General features: G+C 29.6%; 2 protein-coding genes across 2 annotated transcripts in view; one reads left to right on the plus strand and one right to left on the minus strand.

The window, feature by feature from the left end:
• The first annotated feature begins 8818 nt into the window (after positions 1-8818).
• LOC148307722 (uncharacterized) lies at positions 8819-20698 on the plus strand. The gene is made up of 5 exons (XM_088262921.1): positions 8819-9068; positions 14723-15096; positions 17329-17448; positions 18475-18601; positions 20673-20698. Exons 2-5 carry the CDS (start codon positions 14881-14883, stop codon positions 20696-20698), a joined length of 489 nt encoding a protein of 162 aa, XP_088119047.1. The 5' UTR covers positions 8819-9068; positions 14723-14880.
• A 2687-nt stretch (positions 20699-23385) lies between these two features.
• Positions 23386-25497, minus strand: part of LOC148307723 (uncharacterized) — a 46373-nt gene continuing 44261 nt past the window's right edge. Inside the window, exon 6 of the mRNA XM_088262923.1 lies at positions 23386-23702. Coding sequence (XP_088119049.1) covers positions 23563-23702 — 140 coding nt within the window. The 3' untranslated portion in view covers positions 23386-23562. The remainder of the gene's footprint in view (positions 23703-25497) is intronic.

A 25497-nucleotide genomic window follows, 5' to 3' on the forward strand; every position in this document is an offset into this window, starting at 1 on the left:
GAAAAAATCACTTATATTTATTTGACCCCCCCTGGGAATCGAACCCGGGACCTCCAGAACGGCAGCCGAGCGTGCTGACCATTACACTACGGAGGCAGACAATATATATTTATATATATATACAGATATATATATATATAAATATATATATATATAAATATATATATATATATATATATATATATATATATATATATATATATATATATATATATATATATGTATATATATATATATATATATATATATATATATATATATATATATATATATATATATATATATATATATATATATATATATATATATATATATATATATATATATATATATATATATATATATATATATATATATATATATATATATATATATATATATATATATATATATATATATGTTTATATATATATATATATATATATATATATATATATATATATATATATATATATATATATATATATATATATATATATATATATATATATATATATATATATATATATATATATATATTGTATATACTTACATAAATAAACAAAACATCAATAACTATGACTTTTTTCCATTAGAAATAAGATTTAATAAAATTAATTAACAAAAATTATTTTTTATTTAACTTTTTTTATCTTTTAACGTAGATGAAATATATATACAAAAATGTATTGTATATAGTACAAAGCATAACAAGCAATCGGTAGACAAATCAATGAAATTTGATATTTTGAATAAATGAAAATTGAAAAAAAAAAATTAAAAAATGTCTAACTGAAAAGCCTTTTGGATTTTCATAGAACAAAATAATCAAATCCTTGGTCGTGTGAAAAAAAAAGTTTCATAGAAGAATTTCATAGAAGTTTTCAGTCCTACCTTTTACTTGTTCATTATTTTATCGTACGTATAATGAGATTGTTTTCAACCAAGTACGGAGATATCATACTAATGTCTAATTCTTGTGAATGGAAATATGATAATATCTTACGTTAGAGTAATTTCCTTTGCTTAATTCAATTAAAAACGAGAGAATGAAAATGTTAAGTCCATTAGAGTGGATCGTTTTCTCAAAATATTAAATTACCAAATCGTTCATTACGTCCAATATGTTCCATATATACATATATACATAAATATATGTATATATATATTTATATATATACATATATATATATATATATATATATATATATATATATATATATATATATATATAAATATTAATAAAATTATAAATAAAACATCTGTTTTTACCACTTTAGTATCATGACGACTAGTTTCGGAAGCTAGAGAGTTAATATTCTAACCCGTCGATGGAAGCATCGTAGCATCCTAAACTAGTTGTTTCAATATTACAAATAATCAATTAAATCATGTCTTACCGCAAAGTTTATTCCGAAACAATAAATAATATAAACATGTATACGAGTATAGCTTGCTCCAATTATATGAGCTATTTTTCATATTATTTTTTGACATCTCAACGCAGATAAAAAAGAATCCTTCCATATTCTCCTTCATCTATGTTGAGATGCGAAAAAATAATATGAAAAACAACTCCTATAATTAGAGATAATTCAGTATTTGAACACACTCAAAATGTTGTCTCAAAACTCGTATAACTTATGTTATCTTTGTGTCTTTTAGTTCGATCCACCCTAATGTCCCACCATTGTGTTCATAATTCCACGGCTCATTTCTACCTGTGTATGTTCATTTGTTTTTATAATATAAGACGACGTTCTACGACTTAATTAATGACAAATCCTCCGAGATAATTTTGAGAATAAGAGAATAAGATTAAAAATAACGTAATCCACGATTTCATTTAAGATTAAACAATACGAGATATTCTCCATATAACGACTTTATAATTAAACGTGATGAATACTTGATTAATACATACATTAACAAAGGAGTAATGTCTCCAAATAATGAATTGTGTCGCCTACTTTCAAAATCCGCTAGATCCATGTAAGTCGATTTTACAAAAAATTCAAAATTCTCCGTGTGACATTTATGTTTTAGATTTGTCTACCTGTAGATAAAATATTATGAAATAGAGAATATTCCCATTTTTTAAAGAAAATTATTCAGTATTTGACAAAAAAACACGAGACACAAACCGATAATGACGTCATCTTAATTTTTGACATGTCCCCGCTCTCTGGTTGGCCTATATGGGTCAGAAGGCATGTTTCATGAATATAGCAGAATTTGAAATACAACGCTGTTTTTAAGTATTTTTTAGCAGGGTTTTTAAGTATGTGCATATTTTAAACAACAAAACCCGCAATTGGCATTCCGATAGAGTAGTTATTGTAAAATCTTTCAAAATTGGATCTGGCGGATTTTGAAAGTAGGCGACACAATTATAATATATGGTTCTTAAACATATTTCCTACCTTAATGTGCAGAAGTGAGGCATGGATTTGGCAAAAGAAGGATGAAAGTAGACTGAAAGGAATTGAAATGTAACCTCTCAGTGCGGCAAAACGATGTATGATAGATGTTCGAATGATGATATAAACAAAGAATGCAAGGCTGAGATAAGCATTATTGATAAAATATAGAGTGATTTGTCGAGATGGTTTTGGCGTGTGTATCGAATGAGTGAATAAAAACAGCCAAACAATTTTAAAAGACGAACGTACTTAGAAATAAGACCAAAGAAGACCAAGCAAAACTTGGCACGATTAAGTTTGTCAAGTACTTGAAAGTGGTCAGGTAAGGATCGGAATATTTTACCGTAATGGCAGCGCCATCTGTTGAATATAATAGAAACACAGGCTTATGGTGGACAGCGTGCTTTTTGACAGCAGCTGTCTCTTAGCATTTTTAATGTCTTCGATTGCATTACTGTTACATAGGTTTTAACTTTTTTCATTGCTTCTTAAGCATTGTAAAATTTACATTTATACATATCACAAACGTTCGCTTTCTATTTTCTTTATTTTGCATTTTCTGTGCCACAGAAAAAATTTATTATGTTTAAAATAATGTCGAAAAAAACGGTACAGAAAATACATACTATTTCACTAATTGATTCGGCAGTCACTTTGTCGTAAAATCAATGCATTTTAAATTTATTATTTACTTTATAAATACCACTATTTTAAATCAAGTAAATAACACTATCACATACCAAATTAAGTAAATACCACTTATTACACTTATGACAGACGCTGTGGCGTAGTCGGGTAGACGCTCGACTGCGAAACTAGCGTCGTAGGTTCGATTCCTACAGACAAGCCTCAAATAGAGGCTTTGCGGGTTATTCCTTTAAAAATAATCAAATAGTGGTATAAACTTAGCAAAACATATATTGAAAATACAATTTTTAGTTTCATTTTTCTATTATATGGTACATTTATGTAAAAAACGTATACTTTCACGTTGGTGGGTGATATCAATTAAAAACACCAATATAAAATGCTAAACAGGCAATAAATAAAAGTTTGTTTCGCTGACGACAGGGCTTTAAACAATTATTTTCATTAAATAGATATCTTCATTACGCATTCAAATATTTTTCCTCCATTCCCGCGCCGAGGGTTAATCAACGGAATAAAGCGTCATTCGTGTGGGGGTGCCAGGATGAAAAATTAAAAATCCTCGTTAGGTGCGCGGACAAATTAAAAATCATTGTGGGTAAAATAAATTTAAAGCTCTGGCAGCCCATAAAGCGGGAAAACAAAGTGCACGAATACACCCAAATTTAAGCTGCATACATACAAACATAACATACATATTCTGTTAAACATACTTTGTATATTGTCGCTCTCCTAATTTACTGCCGTATTTTGGAGTTTGTTAGTTTATTCCGTACTTAATTTTCTCTTTGAATACGGTAATTATGTAGTTTTTAAACGATATTTTATACAAAGCCTAAACGAGAAAAAGTTAAACTAGAAGTAAAAATTTTCTGCTAATTCAAAAGCTTCTTTTCACCTCACCAATGGATGTCTCTAGTGAAGCTATAGTGATTCAAGAACAATGTTTCAAAATTGGTTCATATATATAGAACTTTCAAGAATTTGAGTAGTTTGGTTGTCAATAATGAGTAGAATTGGTAAATGTTACACGTGCGTAAAGTGATATCTTAAACCAGCCTATGACGGTTGGCAGCCCCATAATTGCCCAGACCTCCATATTTTTCTTTTTCTTTGGTGAGATGTCAAAAAATAAAACTGGAAGTACACAATAAAGTCCTGGTATCAAACCTAATGCATAGAAGTGAAGCATGGAGTTGGCAAAAGAAGGATGAAAGTTTATTGTCAATTTGTAATTTATGTTTTTATAAATGTTCAAGAACTATCTACCCTCTTATTGCAAACAGCTATATTTGGTATCAAACGTTTTGATCAATATCACTTGTCTATTTTTAGTTGGTTGGAAGATATTCCTTTTTAGCAGTAAGCCCGCCAATGTACTTATTTCTTTTAAATAACATAAATAAAGTAGACTGATTGGAGACAAAATGCGATCTCTCAGGCGAATTTGCGGCCAAACGATTTGTTATAGGCGTTCGAATGGTGAAATAAGGAAAGAATGCGAGGCTAAGATAAGCATTGTAGATAAAATAAAGAAAGGTGTGTTGAAATGGTTTGGACACGTGGAACGAATGAGTGAGGAAAGAACGGTAAAACAAATTTATGAGGTGAATGTCGTTGGATATAGAATATATTCGAAGTCAGAATAATCAGTAGGTATGTACAAATAATGAGGAAATGCATGAATGTGGAACGAGAGAAGTATACTGTATATTAGCAAAGACAGAATGGTATGGCATTCTACGATCTCTGCTTATCTTTGCTGGGAAGCGGTGTGATGGTTTTAAATGCTTTTTTACAAGTTTAAAAAATCTGAATCTAAATCTAGTGTCTGGTTGTAGTCCCGTGGTTAGTGTCGCGGACTCTTAAATCAGAGTTTCTCGGTTCGAACCCACTCTACCACAATTTGATACCAATTTCTAATACTGCTCCGCTCAGGCTCACAGAAATAGTATGAAATTTAAATATTTGTGTAAATAATATTCGAACCCTTATCCGCACCCCAATGGTGCATAAGGCACTGCATCATAAAAACGCAGTGTTATCTTGATCGTTTGCACACGAAGGAAAGGTGATCAGCCCTCCACTTCAGGTACCAGTCCAGGGTAATATTGAATAAATATTAGAGTGAAAAAATCACTTATATTTATTAGACCCTTCATGTGGGAATCGAACCCGGGACGTCCAGAACGGTAGCCGAGCGTGCTGACCATTACACTACGGAGGTGGACATAATAAATACATAATTAACAAAAATATTTCATTTTTTTAAATTAAAAATAAATAAATAGTAAATTCATGAAAATCTATAAATATCTAAACCGTCAGATTCTCTTTTTGCCGTAAGTATGACAATAAAAATTTTGTGACCTGGGTAAGCACTTAAAGATACCATATACATACAATAAAAGTATCATCTGCTTATGAAAGAGGAAAACTTCTCTTTTGAATAAAGGATATGCAAATTACATTATATTTAAACTTCTACGTATTCTTCTGGCATTGTTCTTTTATGATAACCCTACTTTACTACTTACGTTTGTTCTTCACGACAATTTGGTAAGGAACTTTGTTTAGATATGAAAAAACAAGGTTTGTAAAAATGAAATCAAAGTGAGTAGGTACAGACAGGAAATTTTTCAAACTGAGAACTGGAAAGTTATCTTCGCAACATTTTGTTTTTCTTCGCGGGACTGCATTTTATATAGTAAAATAACAACAATATAGTTTTTTCCGTATTGAAAAAAACTTTATTTAATTTCATTAATTGATTCGGCAGCACTTTGTGGTAAAATCTAACCATTTTTAATTAATGTTTTACTACAACATTTTGAGTGTGTCCAAATACTTTTAAATACAAATCAGCCCCGTAAATGCCCAGACTTTTATAGACCCATATTCTTCTTCATCTTTGATGAGATGTCAAAAAGTAATAATGTTTTACTAAGTTAATACCTTTATTTCTTAAAATCTACTGTGACACGTGTTTCGATGCATTCCGCATCATGTTCATACGGTGTTTGAAAATGATGCGGAATGCATCGAAACACGTGTCACAGAAGTTTTGAAGAAATAGTGGTATTTACTGAGTAAAATATTAATTATCAACTTTATTTAACACTATTTTTAGAAGTTTGTCTGCTGGTAGGATAGTAAGAATAGAGAAGGTAAATATAAAAATACATCACAAACACCCAGACCAATTTAAAATAAATCTTTCTTGAATTCATTTTGCTATTAGCGGGAATCGAACCCGCGACGCCAGTTTAGCAGTCGTGCGTCTACCCAACTACGCCACAGCGCCTAACATATTTTATTTGACCAGTGACTGGGTTTCGTTGTTATCGAAATCATCAGACTGGTGGGAGGCTGTACAAAATTCATACTGTTAACACAACAAGGCAGGGGTTAAAAACAATGATTTGAAATACAATTTTCTGACGAAATTAATTGATGTTGATTGAATTTAAGTAGTGCATTACAACAATAATTGTTTGTAAGTTATGGTTAGTGTTTTAAGTATGATTTAATATTTTATTATTGTAGAAATGGATTTCTGTTGATTGGTATGTTAATTTACCCATAAATAGGATAATATTTAAATAAACATGAGAAAATCCATCTGCCTGAAAATCGTCTGTCTTTGCAAACAATCTTCACCTCACCTCCTTTGATAAACATCATGTATATATAGCCTATGATACATATTTATATATCATCCGTAGGGTAAATTATTCAACGTCTTCTACATATCGCTCACTCCTTTCAAGAACGTCATATATCAAAAATTGTAAATTTTTAGTTGTGCATGTTTTCGGAATACCCAGAAAATGTACTATATCCCAGCAAAAGCAACATATTTTTAACTTAAAATTTACCAGCTACATACACGGCAGAAAGTGTTGTTTTTGCATTTTAAAGAAAAGGTATTGTTTAATTATTTTTTTAAATGTACTAAATATTTTTCAAAAGGAGAAAGAACCTTCAGGTTTTAGCTAAAAAGATGTGTTGCAAAGTAAAAAAGTTCAATGAGGAGCTTGATATTTATTTTTAATATATTGTATTATATTTTTAAACTTTAAAAACGTTCTCCTGAAAAATCAAGTTTTTTGATTTATGACGTTCTTGAAAGGAGTAAGCGAAAGATAAATAATTGAAAAAAGTATCCCAAATTGAAATGCTATTTCTAGCTCTTTCATTAAAAAATATAATTGAAATAATTCGTAATGAATCTCTCCCATGTGTGATTGGAAATTTTTATCACGATATCAACAAATTGTCAATTTGGTGATATCGTGATAAAGAAGCAGAAACCCCGTGAAGACGTTTCCAAATTATCTTCAGAGATTTTCAATAGTCAACAATGCAAAATATCAGTTGTTTAATAGAATTTGATACAATATCTTTTTTGTTTATTAACGTATAAATATGTTCTCACATAATTTTTGATGCCATGAATAGGATGATAAATCATTTTTTCACCGTTTTTTCATCGTTCCTCGCTGCTTAGGGACAGGATAACATAAACCTATAAAGTTTGTTGGGTTTTAGAGTATTTTGTAATAAAGCCGTGGGTTATTTAATGAGTCGATAAAACGTCTTTAAGTCTGCAGCCGTTAACAACCATTGCTGATACACTTCCTAAAGCAAATAAACAACGTGGGTTTACTGCAGTATTTCACAATTTATGAGGATCCATTTTTATCGGAAATTTATTGATAAACCTGTAAAAATGTTTACAAACATAATACTTTTGATATGCAAACATGCGAACGAAAAATTAAACAATCAAAATCGAACAAATTTATTGGTAAAACCAATTGAAAATTTTATGCTTTGGTATAAATTCCGTCGGTGATATGAGTTTTTTTAAGAACGGCTAATTTACTACTGCATACCTAATATCGCTCACTCCTTTCAACAACGTCATGTATAAAAAAACTTGATTTTTCAGGAGATCGTTTTTAAAGTTTCAAAATGTAATACAAGTATTAAAAATAAATATCAAGCCACTTATTGAACTTTTTACTGTGCAACAGATCTTTTTAGGTAAAACCTGAAGGTTTTTTGAAAAATATTTAGTACATTTAAAACAATAATTAAACAACACATTTTCTTCAAAATGCAAAAACAACACTTTTTGCCCTGTAGCGGGTAAATATTAAGTTAAGAATATGCCGCTTTTGCTGGGATATAGTACATTTTCGGGCACTGCAAAAACATGCACATCTGAAAATTTGCGATTTTTGAATTAAAATGAAGTTCTACAAATTAAACGCCCAATCTAAAAATAATAATTAAAAAATTAATCTATTTTTTTCCCGGATTTTTCATTTACCTAATTTTCTACACTAACCAGACAAAATTGATTTTTTATGTGTTTTTTTTAAACAATATAATACTATAAACAAACAATATAACTTAGTAGACTAAAAAAAATAGTGTTGATTTAACATTTAATACATAACTTAAAAACTGCCCTAATAAAGGAATATTATAATAAGGAAAGTTTGTAGCAGATTTTCTGCAGGCTATAAAGTGCGTTCAGAGATCGCATTGTCTGCTGAAACTGCACGTGTTGAAAACACACCACACTGCGAATTTGACAGAGCATTCCAAATATTTTCATCCGTTCGTTTCCCATTTAATAATATTGTACGGCGCTTTCGCTTGGCCGCGATATTTTGGGCACAAAAATAGATTTTCGTGAAGTTGGTCCGAGAAACAGCGTTCATGTCAGTTATTGAGAAAACGCCGCGTGAATTGTATGTGGTCCGGGCACACTAGAAGACGTACTGGAGATGTAATCTTCCAGCCGGGAATTTAACATCAGGTGTTATGTTACAGTGTGCGTTTCGAAAATGTTTACTCGTGTTTTTTGTTTCGATTCTATTTTGGAAAGTTTGAACGGACGCGAGGAGGTTAATAAAAACGTCAGTGCGGTGATTCGAATATAAATAAGTTTATATTATGTTATAACCGTCGCGTGATGGATTCGCATCGAAATTTCCGAATTGTGTAAATGTTGATTTCTACATACATATTTACTTCTTCTGACACGTTTGATATATTTACAGTGAATCTTGGTTATGAAAGCTTCACAATATTTATTGTTTTATAAACAAGTAGGAACAAAAGCGATGAAAATATATTTAAACTAGCTGTACCTGGCCACGTGCTACTGTGGTTCAGTCTCGTTAAATGGAAATGAAAGAAGATAGATAGCATATATTTCTAATATGTATAATTTATAATGCTTGTATAGTAATGAAGATTTCTAAAAATATTAAAAATCTTTGAAACTACAGTGCAATCGAAAACATTGAGTAAGAGCAGGTATCAAAAAGCTTGCTGTCCGCAATGAGTATTGTTTGAGTAAAGTTGAGTTGCTGTATCGTCCAACAGATGGCGCTGCCATTGCTGTCGAAAATATGTATAAAACATTTTTAATTTTATTTTCATGTGTTACATTTTAATTATAAATGGAGAGATTCGATATATATAATACACATGCGTATTCGAATGCAACGTTGTGTCAAAATTTTAAAGCTCTCGGTGAATAACTTTAGAAGATTTAAGATTATCAACAAATGAAATTTACATTCACACATTAATACATTAAATAAACATTTATGTCTTCTGGAGGGCCCTGGTTCGATTCCCATAAGGGTCTAAGAGTGATTTTTAACTCAAGTATTTATTTAATACCACCCTGAACTGAATGTACCTGAAGCGCAGAGATGATCACCATTTCTTGTGTATTTAACGATTAAGATATCACTGCTTTTATACGATGCTGTGCCCTATGCACCACCTACCAGTAAAGGGCAAGGGAAGATAAAAAAAAACATTTTCACGTTTTTTATTGTGACGGAGTTATGAATGTATTTAAATGAAGGTTTTTTTTATTATTTTATTATTTATTATTTTGGCATTAACTTTGTGGTAAGACATGTTACAATGGTTAAGGAAACACTTGTTTTTATATCACTTGCCTTTTATTAAAGACTACTAGTTTCTTTTTTGATTTCCACTTTTCCTTTGTTTTCAAACTCCGCCCCTTGACTAACCCCCTCCCCCTAACTTTCCCCTCTCCAACAATTTTATATTTTAGTTATTATTCAGACCTGACGATGGAAGTTTAGCTTCCGGAACTAGTAGTTATTAATAAAACTCAAGTGGTATAAAAACAAGTGTTTCCTTAATTATTGTAAATAAAGGTTTATGAATAAACAATTACTACTCTTGCCTGTATGATACAAATTATACCAAAAATATATTTAATTCATATCGCTCATTTGGTGCAACAATAGCGTATTTACATTTTTAGAAATATTACACGAGATGGCATTCAGACGTTGTAGCAACAGAAATGGCTCCATTTTACTCAATTCTACAATGACACGTCCGCACGTAGGAAATGAATCAAAGGTAACTAGACGTTGGAAAATTATATTGAAAGTACCTACCCCGTGTTGAAACATGCAGAATTGATTTTCCTGTATAATTGAAAAGCTTAGTAAATGGATTTACTATGATTTAAATCCGATTTTAGTCCGCCTCCGTAGTGTAATGGTCAGCACGCTCGGCTACCGTTCTGCAGGTCCCGGATTCGATTCCCAGGGGGGGGTAAAATAAATAAAAGTGATTTTTTCACTGTAATATGTATATATATATATATATATATATATATATATATATATATATATATATATACATATATACATATATATATATATATATATATATATATATACATATATATATATACATATATATATATACAATATATATATATATATATATATATATATATATATATATATATATATATATATATATATATATATATATATATTTATATATACTACAATGACACTCGCGCCATCTCGCATCATTTCACCACAAAATCAATTCTGTCCATGTTTCTCCCGATATAAATAGTCTTTCCGCACATTTTGACATATTTAACTCATTTTTTAAAGTGTAACTACGTCATTGTTGCACCAAATGAGCGATATAATGCAATTCCAAAAAGACAATCAAAATTATTTTAATTATATATTTGTTAATTAGAAACTAGCAATTTCAGAATGATTGCGTTTTACAAACAGGAAATAATTAACTTTACTGTCAAGCGCATTATCATAGGTACGTTATAAATCTATGTGATAATGCAGTAGGTACTACGAGTATATTTGTTTTGCACAATGTATTCATATTTATTTACCTGTGATATTATGGTTTTATTTCAAATATCTGGGGACTTATACTCGAACGCATATGCTTAATTAAACAATATTCAATAAAAAAAAAACGCCGGATTGGGGAAAACATGTTTCATTCATTGTTAATTTTTTTCCATTATTTAATTAGTTTTATTTAAAAACATGTATAAGTGCCTGAAGAATAAAAAAATACTTGGTTTATTTTCTGAACATTTATATGAAAACAAGCTATTTGAGTGTTTTAATAAGATAACTTAAGAATTATATTTGAGTTTTTGCGACTCATGAATGTTTGCAAAAACCTTTTGATGTTAATCTTAAGGGTTTATGATTGAACTCCGAAGTACTGACCACACATCTAACCTAAACTTATGGTTGCTTCTCGTTAGAAGGGACAAGTTAAAAAGTGAATTAATTAAAGTCCAGGTGTAATTATTTTAGTGTAAAACTTTTATACTGTAAACTGTTATTGTATCTATTGTTTGTAATGTATATAATCTAAGGATTAAAAAAAAAACAAATAATAATAATAAAAAATTGTATTAACATGTAATTATTTCGGCTCGATACAGGCCATGCCTAAAGAGACGTAATACATCTGGTAAAAAAATGTATGTGTCCATGAAACAAATAATTAAAATAAAATATAATTAATTTAAAAGTGAAAAATACTTACAATAATAATTTTACAAAGTAAAAAAGAACTATCCTAATAATTCTTTGAGGAAATCTTTTTATTTTTTTTAATTGATTTATGTAATTACGGGCATTAACAAACTAACCATGAAACCGCTTCCCTATAGGGTAGGTAGAGATAATAGAACGTCACACCACTCTGTCACCCATTTTTAAGGATATTTGTAAACGCAAAATACATAGCTGTGCGATAAAAAATATGTTTAGAGTTGCAAAAAATTAGATAATACATGAAAAATCTTTGAGTGCCAAGCTAAGCTAGGAGTGTGTCAGGACATAAGAGTGCGGCATCCAATTCTCTCTGTCTACCCCTGCAGAGAAACGGGGTGATGGTAGTAGTAGTAGTAGTAGCAGCGAGTTATTACACAAAAAAAGGTATCTTTATAATAACATAGGCATTACTTTCTTCATAATTTGTTGGTACCTACCGATTTAATATTGAATTCTCTAAAATATTCTTCTTCTTCTCCGTCTTATTCCTCATTGCTGAGGGTGGTGACCCTTGCAGAAGCAATGACTCTTCTCCAGTTATCCCTTGACTGCGCTGCACGTAGCGCTCCAACCGCCGAGGTGCCTGCTGCTGCCTTAATTTGATCGGTCCATCGTGTGGGGATCTTCCTCTCCCTCTCTTTCCCTCTAGGCTACCGATCACAACTAGTCGTTCCAGGCTGTCCTCGTTGCCACGCGCAACGTGTCCAAAGAACTGGAGGATCCGTCGGGTACAGATATTGGCCAGAGTCAAGCCATCCAAGCGTAGTTCCTGGCGAATGGACTCATTGGTGCGTCTAGCTGTCCATGGAAATATGTTTGAACAGTTATTAATATAAATGTATTTTTTACACCAAAAAAAAAGGAATACGAGTTCGTATATAGGGGATCTCTGTTAGGTAAACAAGGATTCATTTTAGATTCTCTATAAATTTATGCTTGTTATGAAATCCCTTTGCAAACTCATTAAAACAAAATTATTGTAAAAAAAACGAAATAAAATGAGGCCCCTTGACAGCAACTGTTTTCCATAGATAATGAAAATAAAGGCGCGAAGTTTTTTATAACCCAATATTCGAACGAGATTCAAATTATACCATTGCCGTTTCATTCGCTCCTATATAAAGCGATGTGAGAGCGAATAAGATGGCTTTGTTTTGATATTGGCGGGAATACACTGTATAAACCGAACTCGAGCAGTATTTAGGGTAATGAAAATGGAAACCTATCAATTGTTACAATTTATTTGCGTGGCAATAAAATAAAGCGTGTTATAAACAGTTCGCGGTGTAAATAAGCTGTTAAAACATAGAAAGTAGGGTGGAAATTTCCATTACGTAGGTACATTTGTTGCAATATTTCTTTGGTATCGTTCAATATCGTTCAAAAAGTGCTAAGTGCAAAAGAAATTGTGACGTTACATTAAAATTATCAAATCAATCGTGTTTTTTTTTAACGACCGTTAAATTAACAGGTGAAACAAGTAAATATGTATAATAATAAATAACGTTAAATATAATTATATATTTCAATAAATTGATATGATTATTAGTTTTTGACAGACAATTTTGTTATTGTCATGTTTTCAAAATGGTTGAAAAACTAAAGAAGAGTTTTTGTTTAGTATTTGAAATAAAATAATAATATTTGAAAATCGAAAAGAAATATAAATAAACTATAAATAAGTGTTTGATAAATTATCGAAAAGTGGTGAAAAATATGAAATCGGGACTAACGTGGTATAATTTGTTTTTTTAAACAGTTTATTCGTTTTTTTTATTTCCATAGTACCATGATTCTTAGCGATAACGTTATTGATGGTATACCAAAGACTGTTCTATAGAACAGTCTTTCACAAAATGTGCGAAAATGCCCTCTTCGAAGTTTTTTCGAGGGCATAAGAGGCCGGATAGAAGCACTGAAAAGTAGGCAAAATATTTTTTCTATCCCTCTTTCCAAAAGGGGATATTTTGATGTTTTTTTCTCTTTTGTCGAGAAATTTTTAAAGGTGGCGTCAGACTAAAAAAGTTTGGGAACCTATGGTGTAGATCATTGTTCCGCAAAGTGTGTGCCGCGGCACACTGGTGTACCGGTGATTAGTTGGTGTGACGGGGAAAAAGTCTAGTTTTGTGAAAACAACACAATTGCTCCAAATTTTGATTGCCTGTGCTCAGTTAAGTAGGCTCACATTCCGCATTAAAGTTAATATATGTTAAATATGTTACCATAATATGGTAAATATGCGCCTCTGAAATTTCTCAATTTGGTGGGTGTACCTTAAATAGAAAAAGTTTGCGGAACACTGGTGTAGATCGTAGGTTCTCAACGGAGCAGTATCGCCCGCCAGAATGACTGGAGTGGTCTTCTAGGAGGCACTGGGGTCAGGAAGGCTGGGGCATATATTTTTATTATTTACCCTACGTTATGATGTGGAAATTCTGGCAATTTACTTATCTTTGACAATGTTGAAGAAAATTTTGGCAGGGGGGGTGCTGAAAAAAGTTTAGGTTCTGTTGGTGCAGATATGTATATTATGTAAAAATAGATAATGGAATAAAAAAAATGAGTAAAAAAGAATTCTACCGATAAGACACGAAAGATGGCTTGGTTGGTATCCCCAAAAAATCACAGTAAAAATAAACTTTAAATGTACTTGATATACTCGTATACGTATTATTAAAAAAAATTGTTTTCAATTTTTTTTAAACTTAAATATTAGATGAGAATTAAAGCCCATTTTGATACATTTCCGATGCTCAGTTTGCTAGTTTAAATGATGAATTTTACATGAGTTTAAATATCTAACAAAAACGACGCATAAGTGGTGTTTTAAACAAGTGACTAAAAATGGTGTGAAACGTAAAACGACTGTAAAGTTGTATAATTTGTTTTTCGAACAGTTTGTTCGAATTTTGAACATGTCTCGTTCGCGCCAGGGTCCGCAGGCCCTGCCGCCGGCGGGGGACGATCAGTACGAGGCCGGCCCTCCGACGAGGTGCGCCAAGTTCCTGTACTTCACGTGGAAGTTCTGCACGTGCGTCTTCTCGCACTTCATGCTGGTCTCGCTGGTGGTATCCTACTGCATCCTGGGCGCTTTTACGTTCGAGCATCTTGAGGCCGAGAATGAGAGAAAGGTAGGAGAAAGAAATATAATGTCATTAATTGTTATCACAAGCCACTTTGTGGTAAAATGTATCCATGTTTGTAAAAAAACTCATATTTTGGAGTGTATGGACACTCCCCATGCCTTGAAAATATTGGAGCGGAAACCTAGAGCACATTCAAGGGTAATTGTTTTTCATATGTAGGTATTAACATTAGATAGATACATACATATCGCTCACTCCTTTCAACAAAGTCATACATAAAAAAAACACGATTTTTCAGGAGATCGTTTTTCAAGTTTAAGAATATATTGTATATACATATATATATATATATATATATATATATATATATATATATATATATATATATATATATATATATATATATATATATATATATATATTTATATAAATATATATATATATATATATATATATATATATATATATATATATATATATATATATATATATATATATATATATATATAAATATATATAATATATATATATATATATATATATATATATATATATATATATATATATATATATATATATATATATATATATATATATATATATATATAAATATATATATATATAAATACCAAGCCACTTTTTGAACTTTTTACTGTGCAACAGATCTTTTTAGGTAAAACCTGAAGGTTTTTTCTGCATTTGAAAAATATTTGGTAAATTTAAAAAATAATTGAACAATGCAAAATGCAAAAACAACACTTTCTGCCCTGTAGTGGGTAAATATTAAGGTTTCGCTGAAATAAAATACATTTTCTGGGTATTCCGACAATATGCACAACTGAAAATTGACGATTTTTGATATATAACGTTGTTCAAAGGAGTGAGGGAAATGTCATGTTTTTAAAAATAAATTAATTTTCAAATAAAATGGATTCTATCCTTAATTTTTGTGGATAGTAAGGCTTTTTTTATGTGAATTCGCATAAAAAAATATAATGCGAAAATAGTGTTCCTTCCACCCAACACGACACGTTTTATTCAGCCATCAACGACATGTTTAATCAGGGCATCATTTCCACTTTAAAACAATACTATATTAAGAACACTTATCGACATATACTGGATAAACTAGAGAATGATAAATTAACTGTACCTGAATGTTGGAAAAGCAAACAACTCTGGGTCCTTCGTTTACTCAAAGCATTCTCACTGGATACTTCATAAAAATTTCGGCAATTTTCGCAACGTTTTTTACCTTTTAATAGTAAAAGAGCATAACAAAGCATATTTCTTCAGAAATTTAATTAATTTTCAAATCAATATAACTTTTTACTAAAGCAATGAATTGAAAAACAATAAAAAAGTGTAGACTTAAATATTTCCTTTTAAGCACATGTTCATTTGGAACAATCAGGTGAGTTTTACCTGACATATGGGCATTAACACCATCTAGTGGCAAAAAACCACAGATTCTTTTTATATGACCTATCATATATTTTTTTCACTCTAATATTTATTTATTACCCTGGACTGGTACCTGAAGCGGAGGGCTGATCACCTTTCCTTTGTGTGTTAACGATCAAGATAACACTGTGTTTATATAATGCAGTGCCCTATGCACCATTGGGGTGCTGATAAGGGTTTGAATGAATGAATGAATGAAATCATATATTGATATAGTCCGCCTCCGTAGTGTAATGGTCAGCACGCTCGGCTACCGTTCTGGAGGTCCCGGGTTCGATTCCCAGGGGGGGTCAAACAAATATAAGTGATTTTTTCACTGTAATATTTATTAAATATTACCCTGGACTGGTACCTGAAGCGGAGGGCTGATCACCTTCCCTTCATGTGTAAACGATCAAGATAACTCTGCGTTTATATGGCGCAGTGCCCTATGCACCATTGGGGTGCGGATAAGGGTTTTATTATTATTATAATCATATATTGTGTTTTTATTTTTATATTTTTTTATGAACTTTTTTATGCGATTTTTGGTACATCCTATAATATTGATTATGGAACCTATCCTCCAGTTTTGTAAGAAGTTCAAGTTTTTTTTATGCAAAGTTTTTTACTCGACTCTCCTTGGAACGTATCTATCGCAAAAAAAGAGACTCAAAAAAAGCTTCCTTTGAATGCTTTCAAGAAATTAATGAATACAATAACCTTTAAATATAAACTAGTGATATTTATAACGAGACTATCTTCTATTCGCTTTGTATTAACACAATGAACAGTGGGTTTTGAAAATATCGTAAAACCGTTGTGTTATTTCAGGTTAAATCGAGTATATCTGATATTCGTGGGAACTTTACGGCTGACATCTGGAAGTTGACAAAAGAAACCTTGGTACTGCATAAAGAAAATTGGACTACCACGGTTGTAGGAAAATTAGGGGTAAGTTGTTCAAATTATTTGAATATATACGTAAGTACTTTTGTGCGTAAAAACATACCCTACTTTAGAGGAAAGCTTTGTACCTCAGTCAAAAATTTAATATTTTACTCTCTACGAAGAATGATGTTAGTGAAAGAAGTATACGAGTATACTCGTCTTCTTGAATGTTTTTCGCAGATACTTTGGCACATTTTATAAACTTTATGAAATAAAACTACTTTATTTTTAACCACTTTTTATTGCTACTGATAAACACATGTTTATCCCTAATGATTACAAGTTAAAAGAACATGATTAACCCTGATCATGTCAAGGCTCTCGTCGAAACCAGGTGGAGAAAAGTGCCAATAAAACGTGGTTAAGAACCAAGTAGTTTTATTTTATAAAGTTATTTTAATTAACTAACCATCACGCTACTTGGTATGGGTAGGCAATCGATTAGGGTATCGATTTGATGCAGTGCCCTATGCACCATTAGGTGAGGTAAGGGTAAATTTAAAGTGATAGATAATATTACACTTGCTGTTTTATTTAAAATTTATGCAAAGAAGATCAACACACAAGGTTATAAGTTGTATGAAAACTTGAAATCATTTTTTAAGCGCCTGCCAGTATGTAAAATAATCCTATTAGGATCTTGCACACATCTAAAAAAAAGGGTCTCTGCCTAACAAAATCTATTTCAATCCAATCGTAGATGGCTTCCGTGAACTCAAACATATAGCGTTATGAGATTTATGATATATGCATGAGTTCCAAACATTTGAGTATTACGGTTGTCAATCATAGGTAGAATGGCAAATATTACACGTGTTTAAATTGATCAGTAAAACCAGCCTATGACTGGTCACAAGCCCTGTAAATACCTGGAATACCATATTTTTCTTCATCTATATTGAGATATCAAAAGCAAAGAAGATCAATCTTTTGCCATTTCGTTTGGCGTATAAATTTGAATAGACCATTTTTTTGCGAAATAAAATATGATTATGACGTTATTAATAGGGTGTATTTTATTTCTGTCAGGATTTTGAAAAGGCCATCTTATCTGCCATGAAGGAGAAAGGGTGGGACGGGGACGAGAATCCCGAGGTTATCCAGTGGACCTTTGTGGGGGCGCTCTTCTTCTCAATCATTGTCATCACCACAATAGGTAGGCTGCATTATTATTCCGGAATAACATACTCGTACTACATGTATAAGGGTGTATCAAGTTTTATAGTGAATAATTAAAATATTGTGTAAAATTATGAAAAGTTATCTTCGATTTATTGATATATCGTTGTCGTACAGGAGAAAGTGACCAACTACCAAAATTTAAAATGTCCAGCAGGGTCATTTAAGTCACTTTTGCTTGGCAAGAAAATAAACACCAATGCATTTAGTCAGTTTTAGCAAATTAATATAGGTACTATACTTCCAAGTTTAAAATCCTTTGGGATTTTTTAATGGCAATATTAAGCTAGTAAAATATCAAATAGTCAATGATCACGTTTTGGCAAAAAATGCACTTGGTCACTTTCTCTTGTATGACTACTTTATATGTATACACACCCACACACACACATATAAACACACACATATATATATATATATATATATATATATATATATATATATATATATATATATATATATATATATATATATATATATATATATATATATATATATATAAATATAAACACACATATACAGGTGTTCCATAATCCAAGGCATTCCTTTTAAGGGGTGTTAGACAAGATTGTGATTTGCCAAAAATTTTAAAATGACGTTCGTAAAAGTGCGTTAGTTTTCGAGATATTTCCACTTTTATGAATTTTCAACATCTAAGCCTTACATCAGTTTTTTGAGTGTCACTTCTTCAATTTTTCATACTTTAGGATTCTAATTTTAAAAATTTCACGTGTATTTACTAAACTTTTTTTTAAAGGAATCAAATATTTATGTTGGTCGAGTTTTATTTAAAAACAAGTAAGAATTTTTGTCTCGCAATTTACGTAAGAGCATCTTCTTTTGCACAAGAAAATCCACGTGGTCAGCCATTTTTAAGAAGCACGGGAAGGATGAGTGGGGGGAAGGATGAGTGGGTGTTTTACATTACAAAGGTGTTCGGATTAGCGGGGGTTCGGATGATAGAGGTTCTGCTGTGTATATGTATTTAAATAATTAAGGTTATTTTTTTAAATTACTTTTTTGGTCATTATTTATACCTATTTCTTACATGATAAATTAATACCCTTACTGGTAGATATCAAGTAAAATTTATATGAAAATCAATATTATTAACGGCATATTTCACATGAGGAGGAATTCTGGTAAGTCCGGACGCTTGAAAAGAAAAAGAACTCCTAAAGAGTGATATGGTATGACGAGGAAAAGAAAATGTTTTTCCAATATCAATATGAAGTGCAGTGAGTGTAAAAATCATGGGAATCATACTGCATGAAGAGCATATATCGCAAAATTAACACGCCAATGATTAATGGGTAAACATTAATCCCTGGCGGTTTGTTGGGAAGCTATATTACATACTGCCGAACGTTTTTGGCTCGTTAAAACTCACCTTATCGAGTTGTGGGTTTCGGAACGTATCATTGCGTATGTTTATTTTTCGCTTTTGGTCTGTTGAGGACTTTTGTTTTCGTTTTCTACCTCTTTAAATTATCAATTTGCCGTGGAAACCGTTCTCAGAAGGGTAATAAAAACAAGGTTTATGATAAAGAGATTCGTTCAGCACATTACATTGACCCTTTAAAAAAGAATATATTTATAAAAATTTTATATTAGACTATTTATAAATATATAAATATATATATATATATATATATATATATATATATATATATATATATATATATATATATATATATATATATATATATATATATATATATATATATATATATATTATATTATATATATATATATATATATATATATATATATATATATATATATATATATATATATATATATATATATTATATATATTTATATATATATATATATATATATATATATATATATATATATATATATATATATATATTTATATATACTTACACATGTACATATATGTGTGTGTGTAAGTATGTATAAACTATTTATAGATTTGGCGTTCTTATATTGTATTTTAATATTAAAAACACATAATTAAATTTCATATTCTTTAGCCTTGTTATTAGTTGAAATTGTTTAAAACGTCTTATACTTGTCATCAGTTGATATCGCCTTGACACTAGTTTGAAAATGCCAAAACAAGGCGAAACAATTGTCACAATTTTGACGTTTTTAATAATAAAATGCAATTAAGTAGACTCTAAAAATTAATGTTTGATTTTAATATTTAATATATTAAGTATGTAAACTACATCACATTTTCATATATTTTTAATTTTGTTTTATTATTTTCGTTCGTGGTAAAAAAAATCAACTGATAGATGGCAGTGCTGAAATTTATTTGAGAAGTGTGTAACATTCCTGCCTTGAAAACTATGACGGTAATTTTTTTCCTTTTTTTTTAGTATCTGGCAATCATTTCCGTGTCGTTTATTTTTCCGTTAAGTGACAATACTTAATCCCGCCAGAAACAAAGCTTATTTTTTGACACTTCGCCAATTAGCGTTTCTTCAAGTCCTCTCCTTCAAAAATTGTTAGGCACTCCATTTTTTCTCAAATTTAAAGCATTTTCTAACAAGAAGTCTGTTTTTTAGTAATGACGTAATGACATCAACTGTTGGATTCATTCTTGAAGCTTTCGGCGGTAATTCTCAATTTTGTGAAAGAGAATTTTTATAAAAAAAATCATTATACTCATTAAAAAATAAAAGCTTAAGTTGGAAAAAAGTAGTTCAAATATTGAAGGGTAAAAAAGCACTGTTAAAATAAGGTGAAGTAAAATAAAGAAATATTTTTAAATGGTTTATTGAGTTACGAGTATTTTCTTAGTGGTGTAGTCTTGCCCAATAAATACGGTCGAATCTGCAAAATGACCGCTTTTTATGGGAATGAATTGAAGAACAATTTTTTTGCTCATATCCACTTCTTATACTTATCTGCTACCTACAATGATCCTTTGGGCATCGTATCGGATTAGTACCGTGTCAATTTAATCAATAATTACAGTAAGGTGACCAGTCTTGGCCACTAGGTATTATTAGTTCAGGAATTAAATAAAGATTACTCCTAGCGCTACTACTACTCACACTATTCATATACATTTTCAATAAATTTTTAAACTTTAAAAAAAAACTAGTTTCCTAACCATCACGCCGCTTCCCCGCAGGGATAGGCAGAGATAATAGAACGCCACACCACTCTGTCTTTGCAAACATACGAAAGTAACGAAAAAAAAAACATTATAATGAAGATTACACATTTTGAGTGTGTCCAAACATTTTTCACAAATCTGGGATTCTCATTATTTAATTACTTTATTATTTGTGTTCCAGTCTTGTAAACCTTAATCCCATGTCCCAAACTGAGAAATAGAAATTACTCACCGGGAATATTTTATATATGACTTATGTATGTAATAATATGTTCTGAAAAATAAATAAATAATTACCCATATTATTTTAAAAGCGTTTGAATTTTCCTATAGAAATGCAGAAACGCCAATGGGAGATAGCTTAAATTACAAACCCGTACGTCTTTTCATCATATAAGAGGATTTTATCTGTCAGATTGACAAAGTTGACCTTAGATAATCAAAATAAGTCGATTTGAGTAAGGTCAAACGATGGTATTCACCTCGGGTCCAGACTTCGTCTGAACTTGTACAGAAAATTTCCAATTACTAATTGGGTTAATTCTCATTGGTTCTATCCAACGTGCCCTAAAGAAAGGTCTAATTGAAGGGCGATTCCCTAAAACTATTCATTTCTATGTCTATTTCGAGAAGATAGGCTTTAGTTGTGGGCGTATATATATATATATATATATATATATATATATATATATATATATATATATATATATATATATATATATATAAATATAAATATATGTATATATATATAAATATATATATATATATATATATATACATATATATATATATATATATATATATATATATATATATATATATATATATATATATATATATATATGTATATATATATATATATATGTATATATATATGTATATATATATATATATATATATATATATATATATATATATATATATATATATATATATATATATATATATATATATATTTAAATATAAATATATATATATATATATATATATATATATATATATATATATATATATATATATATATATATATATATATATATATATATATATATAAATATATATATATATATATATATATATATATATATATATATATATATATATATAAAAATATATATATATATATATATATATATATATATATATATATATATATATATATATATATATATATATATATATATATATATATATATATATATATATATATATATATATATATATATATATATATATATATATATATATATATATATATATATATATATATATATATATATATATATATATATATATATATATATATATATATATATATATATATATATATATATATATATATATATATATATATATATATATATATATATATATATATATATATATATATATATATATATATATATATATATATATATATATATATATATATATATATATATATATATATATATATGTATATATATATATTTATTTATATATATAGTAATAACGGGTTAAGGATAAGGTTTTAAACTTACCGTCGAAACATTTATAAGGAATACGGTAGGTTTGTTAACGATCAAGATAACAATGCGTTTGTATGATGCAGTGTCCTATGCATCATTGGGGTGCAGATAGGGGTTAGAAGAAGAAGAAGGTAGGAGAAGATAGAACGCGTATTATTTTTGAATATATATTTTATATAAAAAAAACATGAAAATCAAATAAATAACATTACATGGAAAACAAAACTTTAATTTTACAATATAACAACAAAAAAATCCAAACATCAGGTGTAGTGTAAAATGCAAACTATCCGATTTTATTAATATCCATAATTATTTGAAGAGAAAAACATATTATTCAGTAGATTTTTTTTTGGCAGAGCGTTCAAATCCGTCACCAAAGGGTGCTCCGCCCCCCGCCCCATATTGCCCTCCGCCGCCCCCGCCATAAGGGCCCCCGTAGGGCCTATTGAAGAGACTGCTAGCTGCGGAACCTAGAATTGCAACATAGATATAAAATAGACATTAAAACGATAAAAATAATTAGACGTTAAGTACAAAAGAGAAGTACAGTTCATAGAAAGAAGCGAGAAAAAAGTGTCAAATACTAATTTTTATTTACAAGAAAATTGTGGTTAGACAACCATAAATATTGATTATTTAAAAAAAAAAGTTAACGCTTGTATAATACCATTTATTGAGTTTTATTTCATAACACACGACTAATTTTTAAAACAACAGCTGTCTCATCAACAGGTGATTATAAAAACTAGTTTTTTTAATCACCAAGTTTTAGTATACAAGTATTTAATTTTTAAAATAATCAACATGTCATTCCACAATGTTGATGCCGAATCAATAAATAATAGTCTAATTACATTAATACTTTAAAAAATTGACATAATATTGATTTTTTCTTCATATTGAAAGTTACTGCCCTTTATAAATTATTATATTTATTATGAAATGTATTTTAAAATTATGCAATAAATTTACTTAAGGAAGAACAAAGAAAAAATGTCGAAGATGAAACATTGAATCGATTATTTAGTTCAATTTGTATTTCCCCATCTATATTTCGATGTCCGCCTCCGTAGTGTAATGGTCAGCACGCTCGGCTACCGTTCTGGAGGGTTCGATTCCCAAGGGCGGTAAAATAAATATTAGTGATTTTTTCACTGTAATATTTATTCAAAATTACCATGGACTGGTACCTGAAGCGGAGGATCGATCACCTTTCTTTCATGTATAAACGATTAAGATAACACTGCGTTTATATGACACAGTGCCTTATGCACCATTTGGGTGCGGATAAGGGTTTTATTTATATACATAGTTCGATGTAAGATGTTAGAATTATTAATTGTTGATACTTTATGTATACGGAATTTAATGCTGTTTAAAGATCGGCGTTAGTTTTTACAAAATTCTTCCAAGTATAAAAATACTGGATGTAAAAATAATACCGTAAAGGCAAAAACACCGATGTTGGCAAATTAAATTGTTTGGTAATGAATAACGGAGAAAACACATCCAATATAAAACTTTGTATAGATATTTTAGTCCAATTTCTATTCTCCGATTTATATTTCGACGTAGAAATCTTTGAATTATTCATTATTGATACTGTATACGTACGTGCATCATATTCTACAACATATCGCTCACTACTTTAAAGAACGTCAAAAATAAAAAATCGTAAATTTTCAGTTGTGCATGTTTTCAGAATGCCTAGAAAATGTACTATATCCCAGCAAAAGAGGCATTATTTTAACTTGATATTTACCCACTACAGGACAAAAAGTGTTGTTTTTGCATTAGGAAGAAAATATATAGTTTGATTATTTTTAAAAATATAATTAATATTTTTCAGGTGGAGAAAAAACCTTCAGGTTTTACCTACTAAGATATGTTGCACAGTAAAAGTTCAAAAAGTGGCTTGATATTTGTTTTTAATACATTGTATTATATTTTTAAACTTTAAAAACGTTTACCTGAAAATTTTTTTTTTTATTTATGACGTTCTTGAAAGGAGTGAGCGATATGTGTATCGATTTTCTCTGTTTTACATATTTCCGAAATCATTCCCGAATTTTCTCTGGCTGGTATGCTACTGATTTTCTTCCGCCTGGAATACGTCACGCACATTTGATATGTATTTATGTAGAAACAATAATTCGATATAGAGAAAATCGAACTTTTCGATAGTGTATCTCTTTTGTAGAACGAGGGATGGAGGTAGCGAAGGCAGAAAGAATCGCGGGTCGCGGACCTTATATGGTGGTAAAA

The sequence above is a fragment of the Brachycentrus maculatus genome, unplaced genomic scaffold (assembly GCF_059751285.1).
Source record: "Brachycentrus maculatus isolate JH-2025_06_01 unplaced genomic scaffold, ASM5975128v1 h1tg000192l, whole genome shotgun sequence".
NCBI lineage: Eukaryota > Metazoa > Arthropoda > Insecta > Trichoptera > Brachycentridae > Brachycentrus > Brachycentrus maculatus.

Coding starts and splice junctions, on each gene's coding strand:
- LOC148307722 (XM_088262921.1), top strand. CDS start 14,881: ATGTCTCGTTCGCGCCAGGGTCCGCAGGCCCTGCCGCCGGCGGGGGAC. Junction 15,097..17,328: donor AGGCCGAGAATGAGAGAAAG/GTAGGAGAAAGA, acceptor GTGTTATTTCAG/GTTAAATCGAGTATATCTGA. Junction 17,449..18,474: donor CGGTTGTAGGAAAATTAGGG/GTAAGTTGTTCA, acceptor TATTTCTGTCAG/GATTTTGAAAAGGCCATCTT.